At 43.3% G+C, this 26,407-nt stretch overlaps 1 protein-coding gene across 1 annotated transcript in view; it reads right to left on the bottom strand.

Annotated features, from left to right (window-relative positions):
• The window catches only part of LOC135544567 (allograft inflammatory factor 1-like), a 55,464-nt gene that overhangs the window by 24,257 nt on the left and 4,800 nt on the right, over positions 1–26,407 (bottom strand). The window contains exons 3-5 of the mRNA XM_064972282.1: positions 8,856–8,922; positions 4,993–5,034; positions 4,406–4,568 (exon numbers count right to left, since the gene is read on the bottom strand). Coding sequence (XP_064828354.1) covers positions 4,406–4,568; positions 4,993–5,034; positions 8,856–8,922 — 272 coding nt within the window. The remainder of the gene's footprint in view (positions 1–4,405; positions 4,569–4,992; positions 5,035–8,855; positions 8,923–26,407) is intronic.

Here is a 26,407-nt window from a genome sequence, read left to right on the forward strand (position 1 = left end):
GGATTCACTCTGGGGACAAGACAGAACCATCCACAGTTATTCATTAACTACTAGGCCTAACCTCTGGTCAGCCTTCAGATAATTACCAAAATAATGGAAAAACTGGAGTAAATGACAGATACAAAGTACTGTATATGAAATGCAGGTGCTTCCAAACAGGTGTGGTTCCTGAGTTAATTAAATAGCCATTATTTTTGCTTCCTTGGCTATGCCCCCATAGGTTAACAATGCTCTCATCCACACACTCCATAACATTCTGGGTTTGGATGACCAAATTGCTGTGTTGCATGCATTGGGTCACTTAGTTGGGTTGATGTCTTGAAAAATTGCTGGCTTATTGATGCTGAGTTATAGAGAGAGATGACCCAATGGGACATATCAGAAGACTGGAGGAGTGGCTTAGTAGGGGCATGGTTTTCAGATTGTTGTTTTTGGCTACCCGTGAGTAAATGTAATTATGGTTCATCTGTTCTGTTATGTCGTATTGTTATCACATGTTAAGGTTGGACACTGACATGAGGCTTCCACAAGTGTACGAGTTCCCCAAGAGCCTATGCACATTTTGGATATGTAAATAAGAGCATTATATAGTAGATTGACATAGGCTAGTTATTTTGCTGTTCGTTACTCGTCTTGTTGGCTGAAGAAAAGTAAAATGTTCAAAGTGCACATCAGAATTCGGAAAGAAGGGCCACACGTAGTTGCATCCTCGACTTGCATGTTCTGTTAATATGAAGTATCATATTCCAAATGGGATTTCGGTCATTCTGAGCACCGTGGGTAGATGCCCTAATCAGCTGGCGCACCCAATGCATATGGGTCCTGTACATTTCTCAAATGTCTGAGAAATTAAAAAATGTTGCCAGTCAAATGTCTGGCGCCACATTTTGCTAACGGAAACCCTGGAGTGTGTGTGTGTGCATGAAGCCAAATGTGTGTTTAGTTTACTCTGGCACTCAAATGGCCAACCCAGGAAACAATAGGACTGGACTTAACCCCAGAACCCCCCTGGCCGTTAGTAGTACCCGACCCAAATTATTTCCCTGTAATTGCAACAAAACCAATTGTTCCTCTGCCATGAAACTCTGAATAACAGTTTACTAACTATATAATAGCTCCTGTTCTGTCCACAAAACCCTCACTCTCTCTCTCTCTCTCTCAAACTCCCCCTCCTTCTCCCTCTCCGTCCCAGGAGAGAAACGGAACACTATAAAACAACTAGAGAGCAGTTGAAGATCGCTGTGGCCAACTTGGTTGACGTCCAATCAAATTCACACATTAAAAGGCTGCAGTGGGAGAAAGGTTTTTGAAAGGGGGTGGGTCTCAAATCACTCAGACAGAGAATAAAAGGTAGCAACATTTACTCTGGCCTTTTCTCAATTGGATTTGCTCAACTCCTGTATCCTCCCTTGCCTCCTTTTTGAAAAAGGTCAAAAGGAAATCGAGGAGAGGAAGACAGGGAAGAGGAACGTGTGGAGGAGTCTCATTGTTTCAAATGAGACTCCTCCACTCACGCGTCATCAGGCAAATTACATTTACAAGTGTGGATACCCAAAAAAAGTGTGTAAAGTGATTAAAAACAAATTAAGCTAGTTGTGAAAGACATTTCATAGAAAAAACGTTAAGTAGCATACTGTTTTTGAATGCGTGCTCCTCTGACAAAACAAATGCTGATTCACAGGGGGTGTTGCAGATTCCAAAACTCTTCCGGGAAGGACTCAGGTAGGATACGTATGACTATCCTTGATGTAAGGTGGCTATCGAGGAGGACAGGACAAGTCTTCCGTTCACCTACTAAAAAAATTGACATCTCCTCGAACACTCCACCACTTGTCGGTTTCCGGGTTACGGAGGAGAGGACGGAGGAGAGAGGGTGGAGGACAGACTTTTCCCCAAATGAGAAAAGGCCTCTGTCTTTTTCTCTCACTAGGCTCACCACCTCTGCTGATGAAGGATAGAGAGCGAGGGAGAGAGCGAGAGAGAAAGATTGGAAGGAGCAGTGGAGAAAAGTTGTTTCTGCCTGATGATGAGTGGCCAATTTAGTCCAGTTAGAGCTGAAACGCAATAGCAAACACACACTGACTAGACCCGCAGATATCTGCCCAAACCCAACCCACCCCATCCCGGGGACGTTTTCCTGTTTTAAAAAGGGCTTGCACAATGGGCAAAACATGTACTTTTTGGTCCAGCAGCCACTGTGGCAGGTAGATTTAAAAATCTACCAGACACTCAGATTGTTTAAAACCTCTTGATACTCCCAATCCTGTATCCGGGATTGTGAATACAGCCTCAGGCTCATTAGCATAACGCAACGTTAACGATTTCTGAAAATCGCAAATGAAATGAAAATAATATGCCTGCTCTCAAGCTTAGTCTTTTCTTAACAACACTGTCATCTCAGATTTTCAAAATATGCTTTTGAACCATAGCAAATCAAGCATTTGTGTAAGAGTATTGCAAGCTAGCTTAGCATTTTGCGTAGCATTTAGCACTCAACATTTTCACAAAAACCAGATAAATAAAATCATTTACCTTTGAAGAGCTTCGGATGTTTTCTATGAGGAGACTCTCAGTTACATAGCAAATGTTCAGTTTTTCCTGAAAGAATCTTTGTGTAGGAGAAAATCGCTCCGTTTTGTACATCACATTTGGCTACCGAAAATTCAGTCACCAAAACGTCAAACTTTTTCCGAATTAACTCCATAATATCGACCGAAACATGGCAAACGTTGTTTAGAATCAATCCTCAAGGTGTTTTTTCACATATCTCTTCATTGATATGCAGTTCGTGGAAGCCTGCTTTCGCCTCAGAATCGCATGGAAAAATACCAGCAGCTGAAAATGACGCACCAATTTCGACGGAGGACACCGGGCGGACACCTGGAAAATGTAGTCTCTTATGGTCAATCTTCCAATGATATGCCTACAAATACGTCACAATGCTGCAGACACCTTGGGGAAACGATAGATCGGGCAGGCTCATTCCTCTCGCATTCACAGCCATATAAGGAGACAATGGAAAACAGAGCCTCAAAAATCCTGCTGATTTCCTGGTTGCCGTTTCATCTTGGTTTTGCCTGTAGCTCCCGTTCTAGGGCACCCACAGACAATATCTTTGCAGTTCTGGAAAACTCAAGAGTATTTTTTTTCCAAAGCTATCAATTATATGCATAGTCGAGCATCTTTTTGTGACAAAATATCTTGTTTAAAATGGGAACGTTTTTCATCCAAAAATGAAATTGCGCCCCCAGAGTTTCAAGAGACAAAATATTTTTATGTCACTATAATCAAACCAACAAAATACAAAAAAAAAGGTGAGCATGCTTTGTACATGTATTACTAGTACGAAGTACCTGATGTGGTATATTGAATAATAACATTTCTGTGACCAAAATATCACACAATATCACTCATGTTGAGTCAAGTTTGTGCCTGTGAGATTGAGTCTGACTAGCAGAAGCGTCGTCTTCTCTTCCCTAGCGGTTGAAACGCAAACATAGAAAAACAACCTGGCTTGTGAACAAAACAATGTAAATAGCCAAGAAACACAAGGACAACCTCACTTCAGTAGACTTTCGTTTCGAGTAAATTAGACTAACTTTTATGCCTGTTCCCAGCACTTCTAAAAATATTTTACTCAGCTCTTCAGGTGTGCACATACCCCAAGCGAGGCAGTGTTGAAGCTCGAGGTGGAATAGGCTATATCGGATTCGTAATTCTTTGATTAATTTACCAGCTGTGAAACAAAATGGAGGAAATACATTGAAAACAGCTACTGCAGCATTTATTTAACTATAAATGTGATCGCACTTGACTATTTTTATTCCCAAATGTGAGTGAAATGCTTGCATTGTGGAGCCTTGACTACCCGCCAACGTGGCTGGTGAAATAGACATCTTACCCGCCAATGCCAAAAATCTACCCGCAATTGGCAGGTGTTAATTTTAGGCCCTGCTTACACAAGTCACCCTGTCCAAAACCCATTCCTGTCTCAACTCTTTTAAATTATTTACGTGTTGCCCTTAGATGAATGGCGGTTTTGGACAGGGCAAAGTCTTAGACTGTATGTACTGAGGCATGTCTGTTTTATGCTCCTCCCACCATGAATACCATGGCGATTAAAGGCTGGTGCCTTGTTACGAGTGATGATCTCATCACCTGTCTTCCCAGACCCCTGCTGAAAGATAACAACTGGCTGACACAGCGGAGGGTGAATTCCCACACACACAGCAAAAGCCAACTAACGTCCACTGAGACCTATGTAACGATGATCGTGGTCAGTCACACACCCACCCAGAGATGCCAATGAAACATGACGCAACACAATGTACATTTGTTGGTGACAAGTGCCGTACACACACCAACCCAATACCCCCCCTCCCCCCGAGACACATAATGCACTCACAGTTTGAGGACGGCCGAGCGCTTGCCCAGCATCATCTTGACAAAGTCTCTGTAGTTGATGCTGTCGCTGATGCCTTCGGTCACCTCGGAGATCATCTTCTTCATCTCCAGGTGGGTCTTCGGAACGCCCAGCTTCTCCATCATCCTCTTCATCCCCATCATATCTTCAGGGGGACACCCACACAGGAGGAGAATGGTTCACACACACACACACACACACACACACACACACACACACACACACACACACACACACACACACACACACACACACACACACACACACACACACACACACACACACACACACACACACACACACACACACACACACACACACACACACACACACACACACACACACACACACACACACCACCTTATCTGACACCTGTTTTCAAGGCCAGCAGGCCAAATACAGTATCACCTTTCTAGTGATACATGAAACCCTCATAGACCCCTGGTTAATCTCATACCCACAACACACAGAGGTCTTAAACTACTGCTCAGTGATCACACACACACACAAAGCACCGCAGTTGTGTATCAATGTTGAGCACCTGGCTGCTTGTCATTTCCACTACTCACCGATCTCTCCTTGGTCATTCAGGTCAAACTCTGCATATTTGTCTGCAAAACAAAAATCGACACACAACCGCATGGTTAGCTTGCATGGTTAACACACAGCAGACTAAATAAGGAGGGTGGAGGTGTCTCAATGTAACACCTAATAAAGTTCAAGGCCTTTAATAACACACACAAACAGAACGCATTAGGGAGAGGGCAGAAGACCAAGAAGAAGGGAAAACACACACACACACACCACACCCACACACAGCTGGTCATAGCAGGTGTGTCTCGCAATGGCAGGCTAGGGTCAGACAGGCCAACGAGTAAAAAAGATTGTCTTGGCCTCATGGCAATGAACAGATCCTCTCATTTGGCCTGGCCTACAGCAGTAGCCTAATACTTTATCAGTCAGTAGCCAACTGCCCTGTGCCTCTCCAATGACAAGTCTTGTTGTGGAGATAGAAACAGCTCTCACTCTATCTCTCTCTGGAACTCTCTCTCTCTCTGGAACTATCTCTGTCTCTCTCTGGAACTCTCTCTCTCTGGATCTCTCTGGACCTCTCTCTCTGAAACTCTCTCTGTCGCTCTCTGGAACTCTCTCCCACTCCCTGGAACTCACTCTCTCTCTGGAACTCACTCTCTCTCTGGAACTCACTCTCTCTCTCTGGAACTCCCTCTCTCTCTCTCTGGAACTCCCTCTCTCTCTCTCTGGAACTCACTCTCTCTCTCTCTCTCTCTCTCTGGAACTCACTCTCTCTCTCTCTGGAACTCACTCTCTCTCTCTGGAACTCACTCTCTCTCTCTCTGGAACTCACTCTCTCTCTCTCTGGAACTCTCTCTCTCTCTCTCTCTGGAACTCTCTCTCTCTGGAACTCACTCTCTCTCTGGAACTCACTCTCTCTCTGGAACTCACTCTCTCTCTGGAACTCACTCTCTCTCTGGAACTCACTCTCTCTCTGGAACTCACTCTCTCTCTGGAACTCACTCTCTCTCTCTGGAACTCCCTCTCTCTCTCTGGAACTCCCTCTCTCTCTCTGGAACTCCCTCTCTCTCTCTCTGGAACTCACTCTCTCTCTCTCTCTCTCTGGAACTCTCTCTCTCTCTCTCTCTGGAACTCTCTCTCTTTCTCTGGAACTCTCTCTCTCTCTCTCTCTCTCTCTCTGGAACTCTCTCTCTCTCTCTGGAACTCTCTCTCTATGGAACTCACTCTCTCTCTCTGGAACTCTCTCTCTCTGGAACTCTCTCTCTCTGGAACTCTCTCTCTCTCTGGAACTCTGTAGTTAGTCAGATTTCTGGATTAGGCCTAGCTGTTTCCCCTGTCACAATGGAGCCTCTGTGTGTGTGTTTGTGTGTGAGGCCTTGAGTTGTGGAACTTTGTCACCGTGTAGGGAGGGGTGAGGGGGCAGCCGGGGGACAATGCTGACCCTGTTTGTGAACTCTGAGGAGAGGGCCCCTCTTCCGCCTCCAACCTACACACTGCTCTGTGAGTGGGCTTCTTGTCCTGAAGCGCTCTGTCAATCAACCATCTATCCGTCCACACACTGATAGTCTCAACAACACAAGTGGCTTCTTCCTCCTCTCCAATATTCCTCATGTCTTCAAAGTGAGTGAAATATATTGGAGGCCCTCTCTCTCTTCCTCCTCTTCCCCGATTCCGTGCGCCCTTCTATTTCCATCAGGCCTTCGCTGTGAGCTTAAAGGGCAAGGACGGACAATCACATATTGTCTCGCTCTCTCCTTCCCTCCCTCTATTTTCACCATGGTTAGGAGTTTGCTCTGACAGACATATTTGTGTGATACACACATCAACCCCTGGAGCCTCTGGGGCGTGGGGCTGTTGGCTTGAGGCCTCAGCTGAGACAGTGTGGGACGCTACATGAAAGCCTCCTGTCGTTCTTTCCCAAAACAATAACGGCTTGTGTCCTTGCTCTTTGCTCATTCTCACCCGCTCTCGAACGGGAACAATACCTTCAAGCATTTGCTGTTATGAGAAATAAAGACAGCACCAGGGCTCTATCTAGTTCTCTTATAGGCCAGAGGAGGCTGGTGGGAGGAGCTAAAGGAGGATGATGTTCTTATAGGCACTTTAGTATTGCCAGTGTAACAGTATAGCTTCCGTCCCTCTCCTCGCCCATACCTGGGCTCGAACCAGGAACACATCGACAACAGCCACCCTCGAAGCAGCATGACCCATGCAGAGCAAGGGGAACAACTACTCCAAGTCTCAGAGCGAGTGACGTTTGAAACGCTATTAGCGCGCACCCCCCAAACTAGTTAACCATTTCACATCGGTTACACCAGCCTAATCTCGGGAGTTGATAGGCTTGAAGTCATAAACAGCTCAATGCTTGAAGCATTGCAAAGAGCTGCTGGCAAAACGCACTAAAGTACTGTTTGAATGAATGCTTACGAGCCTGCTGGTGCCTACCATCGCTCAGTCAGACTGCTCTATCAAATCATATACTTAATTATAACATAATAACACACAGAAATACGAGCCGTAGCTCATTAATATGGTCGAATCCAGAAATTATTCTTTCAGTGAAATACGGAACCGTTCCGTATTTTATCTAACGGGTGGGCATCCATAAGTCTAAATATTCCTGTTACATTGCACAACCTTCAATGTTATGTCATAATTCTGTAAAATTCTGGCAAATTAGGCGGCCCAAACTGTTGCATGTACCCTGACTCTGCGTGCAATGAACACAAGAGGAGTGACACAATTTTACCTGGTTAATATTGCCTGCTAACCTGGATTTCTTTTAGCTAAATATGCAGGTTTAAAAATATATACTTCTATGTATTGATTTTAAGAAAGGCATTGATGTTTATGGTTAGGTACACATGGGAGAAACAACAGTCCTTTTTCATGAAAACGCACTGCATCGATTATATGCAACGCAGGACACGCTAGATAAACTAGTAATATCATCAACCATGTGTAGTTAACTAGTGATTATGATTGATTGATTTTTATAAAGATAAGTTTAATGCTGGCTAGCAACTTACCTTGGGTTACTGCATTCGCGTAACAGGCAGGCTCCTCGTGAGGCAGGTGGTTAGAGCGTTGGACTAGTTAACTGTAAGGTTGCAAGATTGAATCCCCTTGGCTGACAAGGTACAAATCTGTCATTCTGCCCCTGAACAAGGCAGTTAACCGACTGTTCCTAGGCTGTCATTGAAAATAAGAATGTTCTTAACTGACTTGCCAAGTTAAATAATGGTGTTAAAAAAATTATTTTCTTAAATGAAAACCGGCATCCAAAAATACAGATTTCCGATCGTTATGAAAACTTGAAATCGGCCCATTCTGATTAATCGGTCGACCTCTAATTACAATGAGCCCGTCCTCCTGTAGTTCATCCCACCAGCCTCCTCTGCGATAAGCCTATGTTTATGATCTCAGGATTTGCAAGTAAAATACACACACAGAACACCACTGCAACTCTCACACTCAGACCAGACCTGTCTGTGAATGATGACACACACACCAGTTTTTTTTTAACAAGGTGCTGCTGCTGGGGGGGGACTAATCTGGTCCTGGTTTCAGTGTCATTCTACTCTCTAAAACCACCTGTTCCCCCAGAGCCCTAGAATTATAATAACAACCAGAGGAGAGAAGGAGCAGCCACATTCCTGCTGTCTGGACCACTGTGGAACCACCTGGCCTCACAACCCACTTAGAAATCAGGTCAGAACACACAGGCACACTAAAAAAAGACACAAAATACAAACACATTGACATATGGCACACACACCCACACAGGAAACGCACAGACACAACCTACTCACACCCCTCTTTGATTCAGACCAAAATTGGGACAGTGATACATCTGACATTCCAGGCCGGGAAGGTCTTTCCTGGCAGAATGACTTACTTTTAAAGGAATCTAGTTTTTCTGGGAGGTCCTCCTCATCCCGGTATTTCTGGTCTTCCATGTACTCCTGAGGAGAGAGGAAGAGGGGAGAAACTGAGTCTGAGAGCCTATCAGAGAAACAGGTCTAACATGGTATCAGATTCACAACATTTAACCATCGTGGCTACATCTCAATTATTGCTCCTTCCTCCCACGTGTTCACCGAGTCATTCCTTTTCAGTGAAGGGAAGTGAACATGCCTCCACCAATCCAATCCTATTTCGATTGGTGGGAAGTAGTGAACGAGTGTAAACTTCAGGTGCAATGAAATATTACTGGGACGCACCCATGTCATTTACACTATTCAATGCAGAGGTTACAGTATCTACATTTGAAGTCGGAAGTTTACATACACTTAGGTTGGAGTCATGAAAACTCGTTTTTCAACCACTCTACAAATTTCTTGATAACAAACAATAGTTTTGGCAAGACAGTTAGGCCATCTACTTTGTGCATGACATAGGTCATTTTTCAAACAACTGTTTACAGACAGATTATTTCACTTATAATTCACTGTATCACAATTCCAGTGGGTAAAAAGTTTACATACACTAAGTTCACTGTCTTCAAACAGCTTTGAAAATGTCAGAAAATGATTCCATGGCTTTAGAAGCTTCTGATAGGCTAATTGACATAATTTGAGTCAATTGGAGGTGTACCTGTGGATGCATTTCAAGGCCTACCTTCAAACTCAGAGCATCTATGCTTGACATCATCGGAAAATCAAAAGAAATCAGCCAAGACCCCAGAAAAAAAAGGTGTAAACCTCCACAAGTCTGGTTCATCCTTGGGAGCAATTTCCAAACGCCTGAAGGTGCCACGTTTATCTGTACAAACAATAGTACGCAAGTATAAACACCATGGGACCACACAGACGTCATACTGCTCAGGAATGAGATGTGTTCTGTCTCCGAGAGACGAAAGTACTTTGGTGCGAAAAGTGCAAATCAATCCCAGAACAGCAGCAAAGGACCTTGTGAATATGCTGGAGGAAACGCGTACAAAAGTATCTATATCCACAGTAAAACAAGTCCGATATCGACATAACCTGAAAGGCCACTCGGCAAGGAAGAAGCCACTGCTCCAAAACCACCATAAGAAAAGCCAGACTACGGTTTGCAACTGCACATGGGGACAAAGATTGTACTTTTTGGAGAAATGTCCTCTGGTCTGATGAAACAAAAATAGAACTGTTTGGCCATAATGACAATCGTTATGTTTGGAGGAAAAAGAGGGAAGCTTGCAAGCCAAAGAACACCATCCCAACTGTGAAGCACGAGGGTGGCAGCATCATGTTGTGGGGGTGCTTTGCTGCAGGAGGGACAGGTGCACTTCACAAAATAGATGGCATCATGAGGGTGGAAAATTTTGTGGATATATTGAAGCAACATCTCAAAACATCCGTTAGGAAGTTAAAGCTTGGTCGCAAATGGGTCTTCCAAATGGACAATGACCCCAAGCATACTTCCAAAGTTGTGGCAAAATGGCTTAACGACAACAAAGTCAAGGTATTGGAGTGGTCATCACAAATCCCTGGGCAGAACGGAAATAGCGTGTGCAAGCAAGAAAGCGTACAAACCTGACTCAGTTACACCAGCTCTGTCAGGAGGAATGGGCCAAAATTCACCCAACTTATTGTGGGAAGCTTGTGGAAGACTACCCGAAACGTTTGAACCAAGTTAAACAATTTAAAGGCAATGCTACCAAATACTAATTGATATTTAGCAGATATTTAGTAGCAGGTGTAGCGAAATGCTTGTGCAGTAGTATCTAACAATTCACAACAATAAACAAAATCTAAAAGTAAAAGATTTAAGAAAAATATGAATATTAGATCGAGCAACGTCGGAGTGGCATTGACTAAAATACAGTAGAATAGAATACAGTAAATACATATGAGATTAATAAAGCAGTATGTAAACATTAAGAAAGTGACTCGTGTTCCATTATTCATGTGGCCAGTGATTCCAAGTCTATGTATATAGGGCAGCAGCCTCTAAGGGACAGGGTTGTATAACTGAGTGGCTATTTAACAGTCTGATGGCCTTGAGATAGAAGCTGTTTCTCAGTCTCTAGGTCCCAGCTTTGATGCAACTGTACTGACCTTGCCTTCTGATTGATAGCGGGGTGAACAGACCGTGGATCGTGGATCGGGTGGTTGATGTCCTTGATCTTTTTTGGCCTTCCTGTGACAATGGGTGCTGTAAGTGTCGTGGAGGGCAGGTAGTTTGCCCCCTGTGATCTGTTGAGCAGACCGCACCACCGTCTAGAGAGCACTGTTTGTGAGTGGTGCAGTTTTTACGTCTGTAAAAGTTTGTAGGCTGTCTCGTCATTGTTGGTAATCAGGCCTACTACTGTTGTGTCGTCCGCAAACTTGATGATTGAATTGGAGCCGTGCGTGACCACGTAGTCATGGGTGAACAGGGAGTACAGGAGCGAAGTGGAGGTGTTATTTCCTACCTTCATCACCTGGGGGCGGCCAGTCAGGAAGTCCAGGACGGTGTTCAGACCCAGGGCCCCGAACTTAATGATGAGCCTGTACTATGGTGTTGAATGCGGAACTATAGACAATGAACTGCATTCTTACATAGGTATTCATCTTGTCCAGAGGGGACAGGGCAGTGTGCAATGTGATGACGATTGCATCGTCTGTGGATCTATTTGGGGCGGTAAGCAAATTCAAGTGGGTCTAGGGTGTCATGTAAGGCAGAGGTGATATGATCCTTAACTAGCCTCTCAGACCACTTCATGATGACAGAAGTGAGTGTTACGGGGTGATAGTCATTTAGTCCAGTTACCTTTGCATGAGCAGACCAGGACGTGGCTAGGGATGCTGTCTGGGCCGGCAGCCTTGCAAGGATTAACACGCTTAAATGTCTTACTCACGTCGGCCACAGAGAAGGAGAGCCCACAGTCCTCGGTAGTGTGCCGCGTCGGTCGCACCGTGTCATCTTCAAAGCGGTCGAAGGTGTTTAGTGTTTGTCCGGAAGCAAGACGTCGGTGTTCGCGACGTGGCAGTTTTCCCCTTTGTAGTCTGCGATTGGCTGTAGACCCTGCCACATTCGTCTCGGGTCTGAGCCACTGAATTGCCACTCCGCTTTGTCTCTGTACTGACGTTTTTCCTGATTGATTGTCTTACGGAGGGAATACCTACACTGTTTGTATTTGGCCATATTCCAAGTCACCTTGCCATGGTTAAATGCGGTGTTTGGCCCCTTTCAGTTTTGCACGAATGCTGCCATCTATCCACAGTTTTTGGTTTGGGTATGTTTAAGTAGTCACAGTGGGAACAACATACCTTATACCAACGTTTTCAGCTTGGGACCCAAATTAAAATTTCTGTATTTTTCCTGGAACGCAAGCTTAGAAAAATTATTGAACAATACATAAATATTGGTACATTTCATTGCCCTAATGCTTAAAAAACAAATGCAATACAGACAAAAACAAATTAAATGAAATATCCATATATATATATCTATTAATGTTTATTCTCCCCCATTAAAAACACTTACATATCTGTCTTGGTTGGAACTGGTGCTGTTAAAATACAATAAATTATTTAAATTCTGAACTGGAATAAATTGTTTGATCACGTCACACAGATGAATAACAGAACACACACACAGGCTTTTTGATAGCAAGTAACAGTACAGATGAAAAATGATTAGGCTTAAATGTGCATCTTACTGTAGAAATTATTGTTGAAAGAAAGTCTAGGTTGGAACTGTTGCCGTTAAAATACAATGCATATTATTTATTCTGAACTGGAATAAACAGATTGATCACATCACACAGATGTAGACCAGAAAACACACAGTTCTAATGAGAGCATGTCTATTCTGGGCTCTGTTTTTGACAGTGTAACACTGAGGTCAAGCTCAGCCTTGAAACTGTTTCTGTACTTGTTTTTAAGTATGTCAGAGTTGAGAACCCTGACTCACATAGGTATGTGGTGCCAAACTGGACCAGAACATCTACTGCTTTCTCAGTCAGGCAGGAGACCGCTTCCTGCTGTAGATGTGTTTACCTCAAAAAGCATTTTGCAGTTAAGAATTTTTTATTATTTTATTTTAACAGCAACAGTTCCAACCTAGACTAGTTTTCAACAATAATCTATACAGTAAGATGTACAGTAAACCTGATCATTTTTCATCTTCATCTGTACTGTTACTAGGGTAGCTAGCTTGCTGTATCCGTGGCAAGCTTGCTTTGGCGATTGTTAGCTATTAGCTGTGTAGAAGGCCAGGGGATTGATTGAAACATCTACTACTATGAGAGTTAGTTAGTACCCCGGTTATTTCTGCTTGTCATCTGTTATAAAATGACAACAATGCCTTGCCAGCTGACTAACTTTTCCAGGTTTGAAGCATGGTTTCCTGAAGCATTCTGCCCTGTTCTGAAAGAACTCCCTGGGTTTACCATCATGCTGTGGATGTTTGGTCAGGACGTGTTGTTTTATTCATTTGTTTGTTATGAGAGACTCATTACTAAGCACTTCCCCGCACAAAACACACTGTGGGCGCTCCTCGTTATAAGTTTGTATGAAAGAGAGAGAAACTCATCACTGTATATGCGTTTCATGACAATTGAGCTCAGTCAGAACTTGTGGCTAGCATGAGTCCATTTCATGACAGAGGGCGAGTGGGAATAACAAGACAGCGCTGCATTGTGTGTGTTGCGGAGTGATCTTCACGAAATCTGCAGAAAAAAAGATCTGGTAAACTGCGAAGCACACAGGCATCTCCCTCTCATACTAGCGCAGCTGCCAAACTGAGCAGAGAACGCTTCTAAGCAGAGAGTGCACTGAACAGAGAGCGCAGATGCACTTGGCCAAATCAATTCCAGTAATTAATTAAATAATTATACATTTACTCTGACACGTTGCGAACCACCATTAACAGGTCGCGACCCATACTTTAAGAAAGGCTGCCCTATACACTTCTTGATGAACTCAGTCACTGTATCCATGTATTCGTCAATGTTATTCCCAGAACTTATCCCAGTCCGCGTGATCAAAACAATCTTGAAGCATGGATTTGGATTGGTCAGACCAGTGTTGAATAGACCTTAGCATGGGTACTTCCTGTTTGAGTTTCTGCCTATAGGAAGGGATGAGCAAAATGGAGTCGATAAGATTTGCTGAAGGGGGTTGGGAGCGGGCCTTGTAGGCATCCCGGAAGTTTGAGTAGCAGTGGTCCAATGTTTTCCAGAGCGAGTAGTACAGTCAATCTGTTGGTAGAACTTCGGTAGCGTTTTCCTCAAATATGTTTTGTTAAAATCCCCAGCTACAATAAATACGGCCTCAGGGTATGTGGTTTCCAGTTTGCATAAAATCCAGTGTAGTTATTTGAGGGCCGTCGTGGTATAGGCTCGATGGGGAAAATACACGACCGTGACTACAACTGCAGATAATTATCTTGGGATGTAATATGGTCGGCATTTGATTATGAAGTATTCTAGGTCGGATGAACAAAAGGACTTGAGTTTCTGTATATTATCACAATCACACCATGAATAGTTAATCATGAAACATACACACCCGCCTTTCTTCTTCCCGGAGAGTTTTTATTATTGTCTGCACGATGTACTGAGAACCCAGCAGGCTGTATGGACAGGGACAGTATATCCCAAGAAAACCCTGTTTCTGTGAAACAGAGTATGCTACAATCCCCGATGTCTCTCTGGAAGGAGATCCTTGCCCTGAGCTTGTGTACTTTGTTATCCAGAGACTGAATATAAGCGAATAATAGAATCGGAAGTGATGGATGCTGTGCACGCCTCCTGAGTCAGACTAGAAGTCCACTCCGAATACCTCTCCTCCTCCGGCAGTGTTTTGAATGCAGCCTCTGGAATAAGATCAATTGCCCTCGGGGGTACGAACAAAGGATCCAATTCGGGAAAGTCGTATCCCTGGCCGTAATGCTGGTGAGTTACCACCGGTCTGATATCCAAAAGCTATTGCCGGCTGTATGAAATAACACACACAAAAAAAATAATAATGCAAAGTTGCTTCGGAGCAGAACTTCCATAGAGGAGATGATTGAGAGAATTGGAAGCTGGGTATGCTTAGGTGGCCATGATGGTACGAGGGGCAGATCGGGAATGTAGGCAGGACACCAGGGTTAACACCCCTATGATTACTGCCAAGGAATCTTTGGTGACGTCACGAGAGTCAGGACACCGTTTACCATCCCATCCAAAGGACAGCACCCTACACAGAGTAATGTCCCTTATCAGTGCCTAGGGATATTTTTTTTTTTTTTTTTTTAGACCAGAGGATAGAGTGCCTCCTACTAGCCCTCAAACACCACTACAAACAACATCTGGTCTCCCATCCAGGGACTGACCAGGACCAACCATGCTTAGCTTCAGAGCCAAGCCAACAGTGGGATGCATGGTGGTATGCTGCTGGCCATGCTATGTCTCTAGGGGTTGTAAAGACACAGGCTGTGTCCCAAACAGAACCCTATTTCCTACAGAGTGCATTACTTTTTAACAAAGCCCTTATGGTCCTGGTCAAAAGTAGTGCTCTATATAGGGAATAGGGTGCCATTTGGGACTCACACAGTGTGTTTCTTCCTGTGCTCTATAGCACAGGAAAGTGGGACATGAGAATGACTGATACCGGAGTCAGTAAAGAAAGGCAGGCAGCCATTGTGATTGTTCAGGTGTCGCTCAGTAATGTGGCCCTGTATGGAGCACTCATTACCAGGGCCAACCATACACAAAATATATACACACGCATGACTGTTAAAGACACGTGTCGTCGGAGGCTCTGTGTGCTATAATGGCGGATCTAGAGGCAATCCTAAATTTTGTAACAATGCGGGCCGGTAGGTCCTGTATAAACACAAACTCACTTCCTTGACAACTTCCTTCTCAGACGCTTTGGATAAAAGAGTCTGCTAAATGGAATATATAATATAATATGAAGAGTCATTTGATGCCTGAAGAGGTGTTAGTCCAGTACATGTATGTGAGTTGGAGAGAAAGGGTTATAAAGAGTGTTTGTGTGAGTGGTAGAGCGTGAAATTGTAGGTGAATATGAGAATCAGCATTACAGGCAATCTCTCAAGGACAGCGGCACGATTCAGTGGGTCTGACTCATCACTGCAACAAACACGCACACAATATTAATAGCGACAGTGTTTCCCTATATTCTTTTCGGGGCGCTCCTCCACTGCTAAAATCATTGTCACCACTCCAAAAATATGATTTACATTTTTAAAAATAATCTAGTGATAGATACTGTACACACACACACAAATACACACACACAAATACCATTTTTAGTTATATTTTTGGACTGCCCGGCAACAATTTAGCATTGACAGAGCACCCCTAAATGAATATAAGGGAAACTCTCAATGTGTAAGGGATTTCCTACTCTTCTTCCGAAGAGGAGAGGCGAAAGGATCAGAGGACCAATATGCGGCGTGGTAAGTGTCCATGGTTCTTTTTAATACGTAAAGGTACACATGAAAAACTGACTACAAAAACAAGAAATGTGAAAAACCCCAAACAGTCCTATCTGGTGCAGACACAGAGACAGGAACAATCACCCACAAACACACAGTGAAACCCAGGCTACCTAAGTATGATTCTCAATCAGAGACAACTAATGACACCTGCCTCTGATTGAGAACCATACTAGTCCGAAACATAGAAATACCCAAATCATAGAAAAACAAACATAGACTGCCCACCCCAACTCACGCCCTGACCATACTAAATAAAGACAAAACAAAGGAAATAAAGGTCAGAACGTGACACAATGGACATTGAATGTAGGGCTGTAACGATTCAAACGTTTACGACTGCATCGGAACCGCGGACCCTAAACTGAACAGCCCAAGTCAAACTGAGCAATGCGCCCAGCGTCGCACACTGTGCCCAGCTTCGCGAGGTAGGCGGCCTGTTCCTGATCTTGCACATCTTTCGCCACTCGGGCGCCAAAGCGCTGACAAGCAGTTTCAACTCGGTATTTGAGGTTTGGTTCAATAGAACCGGGTCGAATGGACACCAAAAAAAAAATTTTTTTTACGTGCAAAAATGTCAAATAAACTGTTTTTGCTTCGTTATTATGGGGCATTGTGTGTAGATTGAGGTAAAACAAACAAAGTAATCTATTTTAGAATAAGGCTGTAACGTAACAAAATGTGGAAAAAGTGAAGGGGTCTGAATACTTTCCGAATGCACTGTATGTGTATGGTGTATGTACTGTGTGTAAATTATGTACACTACATGACCTAAAGTATGTGGACACCTGCTTGTCGAACATCTCATTCCAAAATCATGGGCATTAATATGGAGTTGGTTCCCCTTTGCTGCTACAAACTGAGCAGAGAACGCTTCTAAGCAGAGAGTGCACTGAACAGAGAGCGCAGATGCACTTGGCCAAATCAATTCCAGTAATTAATTAAATAATTATACATTTACTCTGACACGTTGCGAACCACCATTAACAGGTCGCGACCCATACTTTAAGAAAGGCTGCCCTATACACTTCTTGATGAACTCAGTCACTGTATCCATGTATTCGTCAATGTTATTCCCAGAACTTATCCCAGTCCGCGTGATCAAAACAATCTTGAAGCATGGATTTGGATTGGTCAGACCAGTGTTGAATAGACCTTAGCATGGGTACTTCCTGTTTGAGTTTCTGCCTATAGGAAGGGATGAGCAAAATGGAGTCGATAAGATTTGCTGAAGGGGGGTTGGGAGCGGGCCTTGTAGGCATCCCGGAAGTTTGAGTAGCAGTGGTCCAATGTTTTCCAGAGCGAGTAGTACAGTCAATCTGTTGGTAGAACTTCGGTAGCGTTTTCCTCAAATATGTTTTGTTAAAATCCCCAGCTACAATAAATACGGCCTCAGGGTATGTGGTTTCCAGTTTGCATAAAATCCAGTGTAGTTATTTGAGGGCCGTCGTGGTATAGGCTCGATGGGGAAAATACACGACCGTGACTACAACTGCAGATAATTATCTTGGGATGTAATATGGTCGGCATTTGATTATGAAGTATTCTAGGTCGGATGAACAAAAGGACTTGAGTTTCTGTATATTATCACAATCACACCATGAATAGTTAATCATGAAACATACACACCCGCCTTTCTTCTTCCCGGAGAGTTTTTATTATTGTCTGCACGATGTACTGAGAACCCAGCAGGCTGTATGGACAGGGACAGTATATCCCAAGAAAACCCTGTTTCTGTGAAACAGAGTATGCTACAATCCCCGATGTCTCTCTGGAAGGAGATCCTTGCCCTGAGCTTGTGTACTTTGTTATCCAGAGACTGAATATAAGCGAATAATAGAATCGGAAGTGATGGATGCTGTGCACGCCTCCTGAGTCAGACTAGAAGTCCACTCCGAATACCTCTCCTCCTCCGGCAGTGTTTTGAATGCAGCCTCTGGAATAAGATCAATTGCCCTCGGGGGTACGAACAAAGGATCCAATTCGGGAAAGTCGTATCCCTGGCCGTAATGCTGGTGAGTTACCACCGGTCTGATATCCAAAAGCTATTGCCGGCTGTATGAAATAACACACACAAAAAAAATAATAATGCAAAGTTGCTTCGGAGCAGAACTTCCATAGAGGAGATGATTGAGAGAATTGGAAGCTGGGTATGCTTAGGTGGCCATGATGGTACGAGGGGCAGATCGGGAATGTAGGCAGGACACCAGGGTTAACACCCCTATGATTACTGCCAAGGAATCTTTGGTGACGTCACGAGAGTCAGGACACCGTTTACCATCCCATCCAAAGGACAGCACCCTACACAGAGTAATGTCCCTTATCAGTGCCTAGGGATATTTTTTTTTTTTAGACCAGAGGATAGAGTGCCTCCTACTAGCCCTCAAACACCACTACAAACAACATCTGGTCTCCCATCCAGGGACTGACCAGGACCAACCATGCTTAGCTTCAGAGCCAAGCCAACAGTGGGATGCATGGTGGTATGCTGCTGGCCATGCTATGTCTCTAGGGGTTGTAAAGACACAGGCTGTGTCCCAAACAGAACCCTATTTCCTACAGAGTGCATTACTTTTTAACAAAGCCCTTATGGTCCTGGTCAAAAGTAGTGCTCTATATAGGGAATAGGGTGCCATTTGGGACTCACACAGTGTGTTTCTTCCTGTGCTCTATAGCACAGGAAAGTGGGACATGAGAATGACTGATACCGGAGTCAGTAAAGAAAGGCAGGCAGCCATTGTGATTGTTCAGGTGTCGCTCAGTAATGTGGCCCTGTATGGAGCACTCATTACCAGGGCCAACCATACACAAAATATATACACACGCATGACTGTTAAAGACACGTGTCGTCGGAGGCTCTGTGTGCTATAATGGCGGATCTAGAGGCAATCCTAAATTTTGTAACAATGCGGGCCGGTAGGTCCTGTATAAACACAAACTCACTTCCTTGACAACTTCCTTCTCAGACGCTTTGGATAAAAGAGTCTGCTAAATGGAATATATAATATAATATGAAGAGTCATTTGATGCCTGAAGAGGTGTTAGTCCAGTACATGTATGTGAGTTGGAGAGAAAGGGTTATAAAGAGTGTTTGTGTGAGTGGTAGAGCGTGAAATTGTAGGTGAATATGAGAATCAGCATTACAGGCAATCTCTCAAGGACAGCGGCACGATTCAGTGGGTCTGACTCATCACTGCAACAAACACGCACACAATATTAATAGCGACAGTGTTTCCCTATATTCTTTTCGGGGCGCTCCTCCACTGCTAAAATCATTGTCACCACTCCAAAAATATGATTTACATTTTTAAAAATAATCTAGTGATAGATACTGTACACACACACACAAATACACACACACAAATACCATTTTTAGTTATATTTTTGGACTGCCCGGCAACAATTTAGCATTGACAGAGCACCCCTAAATGAATATAAGGGAAACTCTCAATGTGTAAGGGATTTCCTACTCTTCTTCCGAAGAGGAGAGGCGAAAGGATCAGAGGACCAATATGCGGCGTGGTAAGTGTCCATGGTTCTTTTTAATACGTAAAGGTACACATGAAAAACTGACTACAAAAACAAGAAATGTGAAAAACCCCCAAACAGTCCTATCTGGTGCAGACACAGAGACAGGAACAATCACCCACAAACACACAGTGAAACCCAGGCTACCTAAGTATGATTCTCAATCAGAGACAACTAATGACACCTGCCTCTGATTGAGAACCATACTAGTCCGAAACATAGAAATACCCAAATCATAGAAAAACAAACATAGACTGCCCACCCCAACTCACGCCCTGACCATACTAAATAAAGACAAAACAAAGGAAATAAAGGTCAGAACGTGACACAATGGACATTGAATGTAGGGCTGTAACGATTCAAACGTTTACGACTGCATCGGAACCGCGGACCCTAAACTGAACAGCCCAAGTCAAACTGAGCAATGCGCCCAGCGTCGCACACTGTGCCCAGCTTCGCGAGGTAGGCGGCCTGTTCCTGATCTTGCACATCTTTCGCCACTCGGGCGCCAAAGCGCTGACAAGCAGTTTCAACTCGGTATTTGAGGTTTGGTTCAATAGAACCGGGTCGAATGGACACCAAAACACATTTGAGACAATATTTTACTCTAATAGAGAAGTTCGCTTTTTTTTAACAATACCCGTTGTATGTCTCAACTACACAAATTGCACGCAGGGCGGACACGACTAAAAACACCAGAATCAATGAACATTGATTCTAGAAAATGAATGCTAAGTTTGTCCCAAATACAGGTGTGCCAAGCTTGTCGCGTCATACCCAAGAAGACTCAAGGCTGTAATCACTGCCAAAAGTGCTTCAACAGCGTACAGTATTCCTGTTTGAAAATTTTTTTTACGTGCAAAAATGTCAAATAAACTGTTTTTGCTTCGTTATTATGGGGCATTGTGTGTAGATTGAGGTAAAACAAACAAAGTAATCTATTTTAGAATAAGGCTGTAACGTAACAAAATGTGGAAAAAGTGAAGGGGTCTGAATACTTTCCGAATGCACTGTATGTGTATGGTGTATGTACTGTGTGTAAATTATGTACACTACATGACCTAAAGTATGTGGACACCTGCTTGTCGAACATCTCATTCCAAAATCATGGGCATTAATATGGAGTTGGTTCCCCTTTGCTGCTACAACAGGCTCCAACAGTCATTGAAATGAAAGTTAGTCACGGAACATCGAAAATTCCAAAAGCATTCTTTGCTTATTTTGACGGCAAGGAAATATAATCAATTTGAAGACCGCATAAGCCTGTGGGGGGAAATGAGTTTGACACCTCTGGGGTAGAGCAAGAGCAGGGTGAAGAGAGAGAGGAGCAGGAGAGCCTCATTTAATTTTCATACCAATACCGGCCCACAAATCAAAACAACGGCGATTCTCCTGATTGACCTCTCTCCGCAACATCCCACTGGGCAAAAACTGGTTGAATCAACGCTGTTTCCACATAATTCCCACATCACTTCACAGCATTGTCTTTTTTTCATCCAACTTGTAACCTAAAACCAATGACATGGTGAAATGTTTTGCTGACTTCCCATTGAATTCACATTGGTTGACAACTCAACTAAATGTAAATCAAAACTAGAAGTTGAACTGATGTCTGTGCCCTGAGGGCTGATTCTCTCTCTCCTCACTTCTAGGTTGTTTCCATGTGACCAGAATGTGTGAGAGAGAGACAGAGAGACATACTTTCAGCCCCAGAGAGAGAGAGAGATAGGACAGGCTTCTAGCCCCAAAGAGAATCTATGTCAACAGCAATCGCTGAAAAATCCTCTGCGGTATCATTAACAGCAAACATTTCCTCAGTGAAAACATTGTAAAATCAATGTACAGAAACAGCAAGTGCGCAGTTAAAATTGGCAATAAACACACAGATTTCTTTCCTCAGAGCCGAAGGGTGAGACAAGGATGCAGCAAGAGCCCCACCCTTTTCAACGTTTATATCAATGAATTGCTGATGTCACTAGAACAGTCTGCAGCACCTGGCCTCACCTTACTGGACTCTGAAATCGAATGTCTACTGTTTGCTGATGATCTGGTGCTTCTGTCCCCAACCAAGAATGGCTTACAGCAGCACCTAGATATTCCTCACAGATTCTATTAGACCCTGACAGTGAATCTCAGTAAGACAAAATAATGGTATTAAAAAAAAGGTCCAGTTGCCAGGACAACAAATACAAATTATATCTAGACTAGGGTGACCAGACGTCCCCGTTTTCCGGGGACAGTCCCCGTTTTTGGTGGCCTGTCCCCAGCTGGAGCTGTCCCCTGAAATGTCCCCGTTTTTAACTGTGCTTTAAACAGTTTAACAGTTTAACAGCCCGCAAAGTGAAATATTTTACTTGGCAAGAAAGACCGGGCAGCAGAGCCTTCCCAGGTTGACGTCTCAATCGCGTTGTGCTTGTTTGTCCAGCAGAAGGGGCTGCTCGCTATAGCAGCTTCATTCACTCTTCTTCTACTAACTACTTGCTCGCGATAGTTTTAGAGAAAACTGCTGTGGAAAACTAGGCCAGAAGCTAGCAAGTGTCAAGTGAATCCACAACATCACCAGAAACGTATTTTCAAGCCAGGTAAGTTAAAATCGTTTAAGATATTAGCTAGTGATGTTATATCACAATTTATTATATAGATAGATGATCTGCTCTATAAGGTTTTAAATAGCTAACGTTAGCTAGCATAACCTATGTAGACTAACATTAAGTTAGCTAGCTACTGTTATGTTAGCTAGGTTAAAAAAAATGTTCACATGTAAACATGCAGTGGACGGGCTATTTTGAAAATATGATTATATTAAATGAATGCACAATTAATTCTGAGAATATTTTTTGTAGATTACAATTTTAATGGTTTGGCATTATAATAAGAAGTGTGAAAATATATTTAGAAATGTTCATGGATAGCATTAGTAGTGGAGAGGAAGAAGAGTGAAGGAGACAAGAGGAGGAAAGGTAAAGATATGGTTACAGAGCCTGCCAATTTGTTGTTCCAAACAATGTTTTTGAGATAAAATACAAAAATGAGGCAAACAATGGGAATCTGTTAACCAAAGTATTTTATCTAATAGTATGCTGTTTATTAATACAGATTGGAGAGAAAGGAGAAGGAAAAATTAAGGGAGAAAAAAAGAGTAAAGCAAGGAGAGTGGAGAAGAGTGAGGTGGAAAGGTGAAGAGAAGGAATGGAAGACGAGTGAAGAAAAGAGGAGGAGAAAGATTGGAGGAGAAGAAAAAGTTGAGTGTAAGAAGAGTGACACAAGGAGAGTGAAGAAGAACAGACAGAGGAGATACAAAGACTCTCTCCAAGAAACGGAAATGCACTTTTTATGAAAAACAAGAGAGAATTTCCATTTATATGCTCAGGTCAAGACGATAGAATGGTTCACTGCACCCTTTGTAATTCCTCTCTTTCAATTGGCATCCGGAGAAGAATGGCAGTGGTAGAACATCAGCAGACTAAAAAGCATAAAGCCTCTCTGATTGCCCATGTTGGTGTGCCCTCTGTCACCACATTCTTCAAGAAGGTAGAGCCTTCCCAAGAAGAATATGGTTTAGCTGTGCAGGAGGGTGTCTTTGCATACCACACTATGTGACACATACATAGTTACAGATCTACGGACAGCACAGCACAACTGACACGGAAGCTTTGTGAGCCAAAGTTAGCATGTGCTTGGACAAAATGTGACGCCATAGTGAGTAACGTCACATTTTGCAACATGGGCAACTACTTTGCTAACACAGGATCTAGACCAGGTTGAATTTGTGTCCCTGTCCATTGATGCGTCCAATCATGGACATGTAAAGCTGCTGCCAGTAGTAGTCAGATATGTAAGATATATGATGGCAGCACATCTGTGGAAACATAACTGCTTGATTGTGTTGAATTGAATGGAGAAACAGCAGAGGAGATTGCAGCTGAGGTCCTGGTGGTCATCCAAAAATGTAACCTGGAAAATATTATCTGCCGACAACAAATACCAACTTTGGAGGACTGAATAGGCTGGGGAGGGTCAATGTCCATACCAAAGTTAAAAATGCTCTGCCGCGGGAGGCTTAGGTTGTCCTGCCCACATCATTCATAACACGGCCAGACAGCTTTGGATATGATGTTGACTACCTACTCACAAAGATATTTGGATATGTTTATATTTTTACCGTCAGAGTAGAAAGACTGAAGAATTTTTGTGAGTTTGTTGGCCAGGAGTACCATAACATTTTAGGACACAGCAATGTTCGCTGGATATCCATGCTCCCTGTTCTAGAAAGAGTGCTGAAAATATATGTGCCATTGACAAATGCCCAGTTGTCCTGTGAACAATGTTCGAAGATCCACTGACTGACCTTTGCCTGGCCTTTGTCCCTGGAAACTTGACCGTATTCAGTGACACGATCAAGATGCTTGGCCAGGACCACTGTGCTGTGGAGTCCGCTGCAATTCTGAGAAACGTTGAGGCAAAATTCACTGTAAGACGTGATGACAACTTCATTCCAGTTTTGGTCAGAGGACTTCTGAAAGAGCTAGCGGACAATGGAGCCATGTCGAAAGATAGCTTTCTCAAAACATCCCAATCATTCTTCACTATGGCTGTGAACTACTTGCAAGCATGGGGAAAGCACACAGATAATCTAAAATATCTACATTGTCTCCTTTTAAAAAGGCAACCTCTGCGTGAAGAGATCCAGAAAGCAGCAGGCACACTGCAGGAAAAATGCCCCAATGTGACCATCAATGAGGATGCATTGTGTGACGAGGTTTCTGGCCTGCAAGAGTTCCTAAAGGGGGATCGCTTGAAGAATGGAAAATATCAGAGACACCGTTTAGTCAGAGATGGAGCTCGGTGGTTAACCACTTCAAAGAGAACGACATCTCACACACTAACCTGGCTAGATTAGTGTCTGTTGTCATGTGCTTACCTGGAAGTAATGCACCAGTCGAGAGACTGTTCTCCAAAATTAATGATCTATGGACAGCAGCAAGAAATAGGTTCACTGTTCCTACCACCAAGGCCATGCTTATTGTGAAGATAAACTTCAACCTCCACTGCCAGGAGTACATGGAGAAGCTTGCCAAAGACGGAGCAATCCTGATGAAGATACATTCATTCTGAGAAATATACAGATTAGGTTGGTATAAGTATATTACGTAGGTACCAATCTCATCAGCATCTTATTTCTTTATTATGTTAAGTATTTCACATGTACTATTGTCTGTTTCATTTAAATTTTGCTCATGTTCTCTTCTGCTCTTAGTCTACCAGGACCACTGAATGGCTGTTCAGATCGGACAGTTCTGTCTTGTCTGTAGTGTTTCTGTAATATAGTTGTTTTCTCTATCACAGTCTGCCTGTTAGACTAAATACATGAAACCGGAATTGTCCCCCTTTTTTATTTCATAGTTAACAACATTGGATATTTTAATTATATATTGACCACCGAACTGGAAATGTCCCCGGTTTTCATTTCAAATATCAAATCAAATCAAATTTTATTTGTCACATACACATGGTTAGCAGATGTTAATGCGAGTTTAGCGAAATGCTTGTGCTTCTAGTTCCGACAATGCAGTAATAACCAACAAGTAATCTAACTAACAATTCCTAAACTACTGTCTTATACACAGTGTAAGGGGATAAAGAATATGTACATAAGGATATATGAATGAGTGATGGTACAGAGCAGCATAGGCAAGATACAGTAGATGGTATCGAGTACAGTATATACATATGAGATGAGTATGTAAACAAAGTGGCATAGTTAAAGTGGCTAGTGATACATGTATTACCTAAGGATTCAGTCGATGATATAGAGTACAGTATATACGTATGCATATGAGATGAATAATGTAGGGTAAGTAACATTATATAAGGTAGCATTGTTTAAAGTGGCTAGTGATATATTTACATCATTTCCCATCAATTCCCATTATTAAAGTGGCTGGAGTTGAGTCAGTGTCAGTGTGTTGGCAGCAGCCACTCAATGTTAGTGGTGGCTGTTTAACAGTCTGATGGCCTTGAGATAGAAGCTGTTTTTCAGTCTCTCGGTCCCAGCTTTGATGCACCTGTACTGACCTCGCCTTCTGGATGATAGCGGGGTGAACAGGCAGTGGCTCGGGTGGTTAATGTCCTTGATGATCTTTATGGCCTTCCTGTAACATCGGGTGGTGTAGGTGTTCTAATGAACTCGCACACCGAATCAGCGTATTTGTCAATGTTGTTATCTGACGCAATACGAAACATGTCCCAGTCCACGTGATGGAAGCAGTCTTGGAGTGTGGAGTCAGCTTGGTCGGACCAGCGTTGGACAGACCTCAGCGTGGGAGCTTCTTGTTTTAGTTTTTGTCTGTAGGCAGGTATCAGCAAAATGGAGTCGTGGTCAGCTTTTCCGAAAGGGGGGCGGGGCAGGGCCTTATATGCGTCGCGGAAGTTAGAGTAACAGTGATCCAAGGTTTTTGCACCCCTGGTTGCACAATCGATATGCTGATAAAATTTAGGGAGTCT

The sequence above is a fragment of the Oncorhynchus masou genome, chromosome 8, assembly GCF_036934945.1.
Source record: "Oncorhynchus masou masou isolate Uvic2021 chromosome 8, UVic_Omas_1.1, whole genome shotgun sequence".
NCBI classification, from domain to species: domain Eukaryota; kingdom Metazoa; phylum Chordata; class Actinopteri; order Salmoniformes; family Salmonidae; genus Oncorhynchus; species Oncorhynchus masou.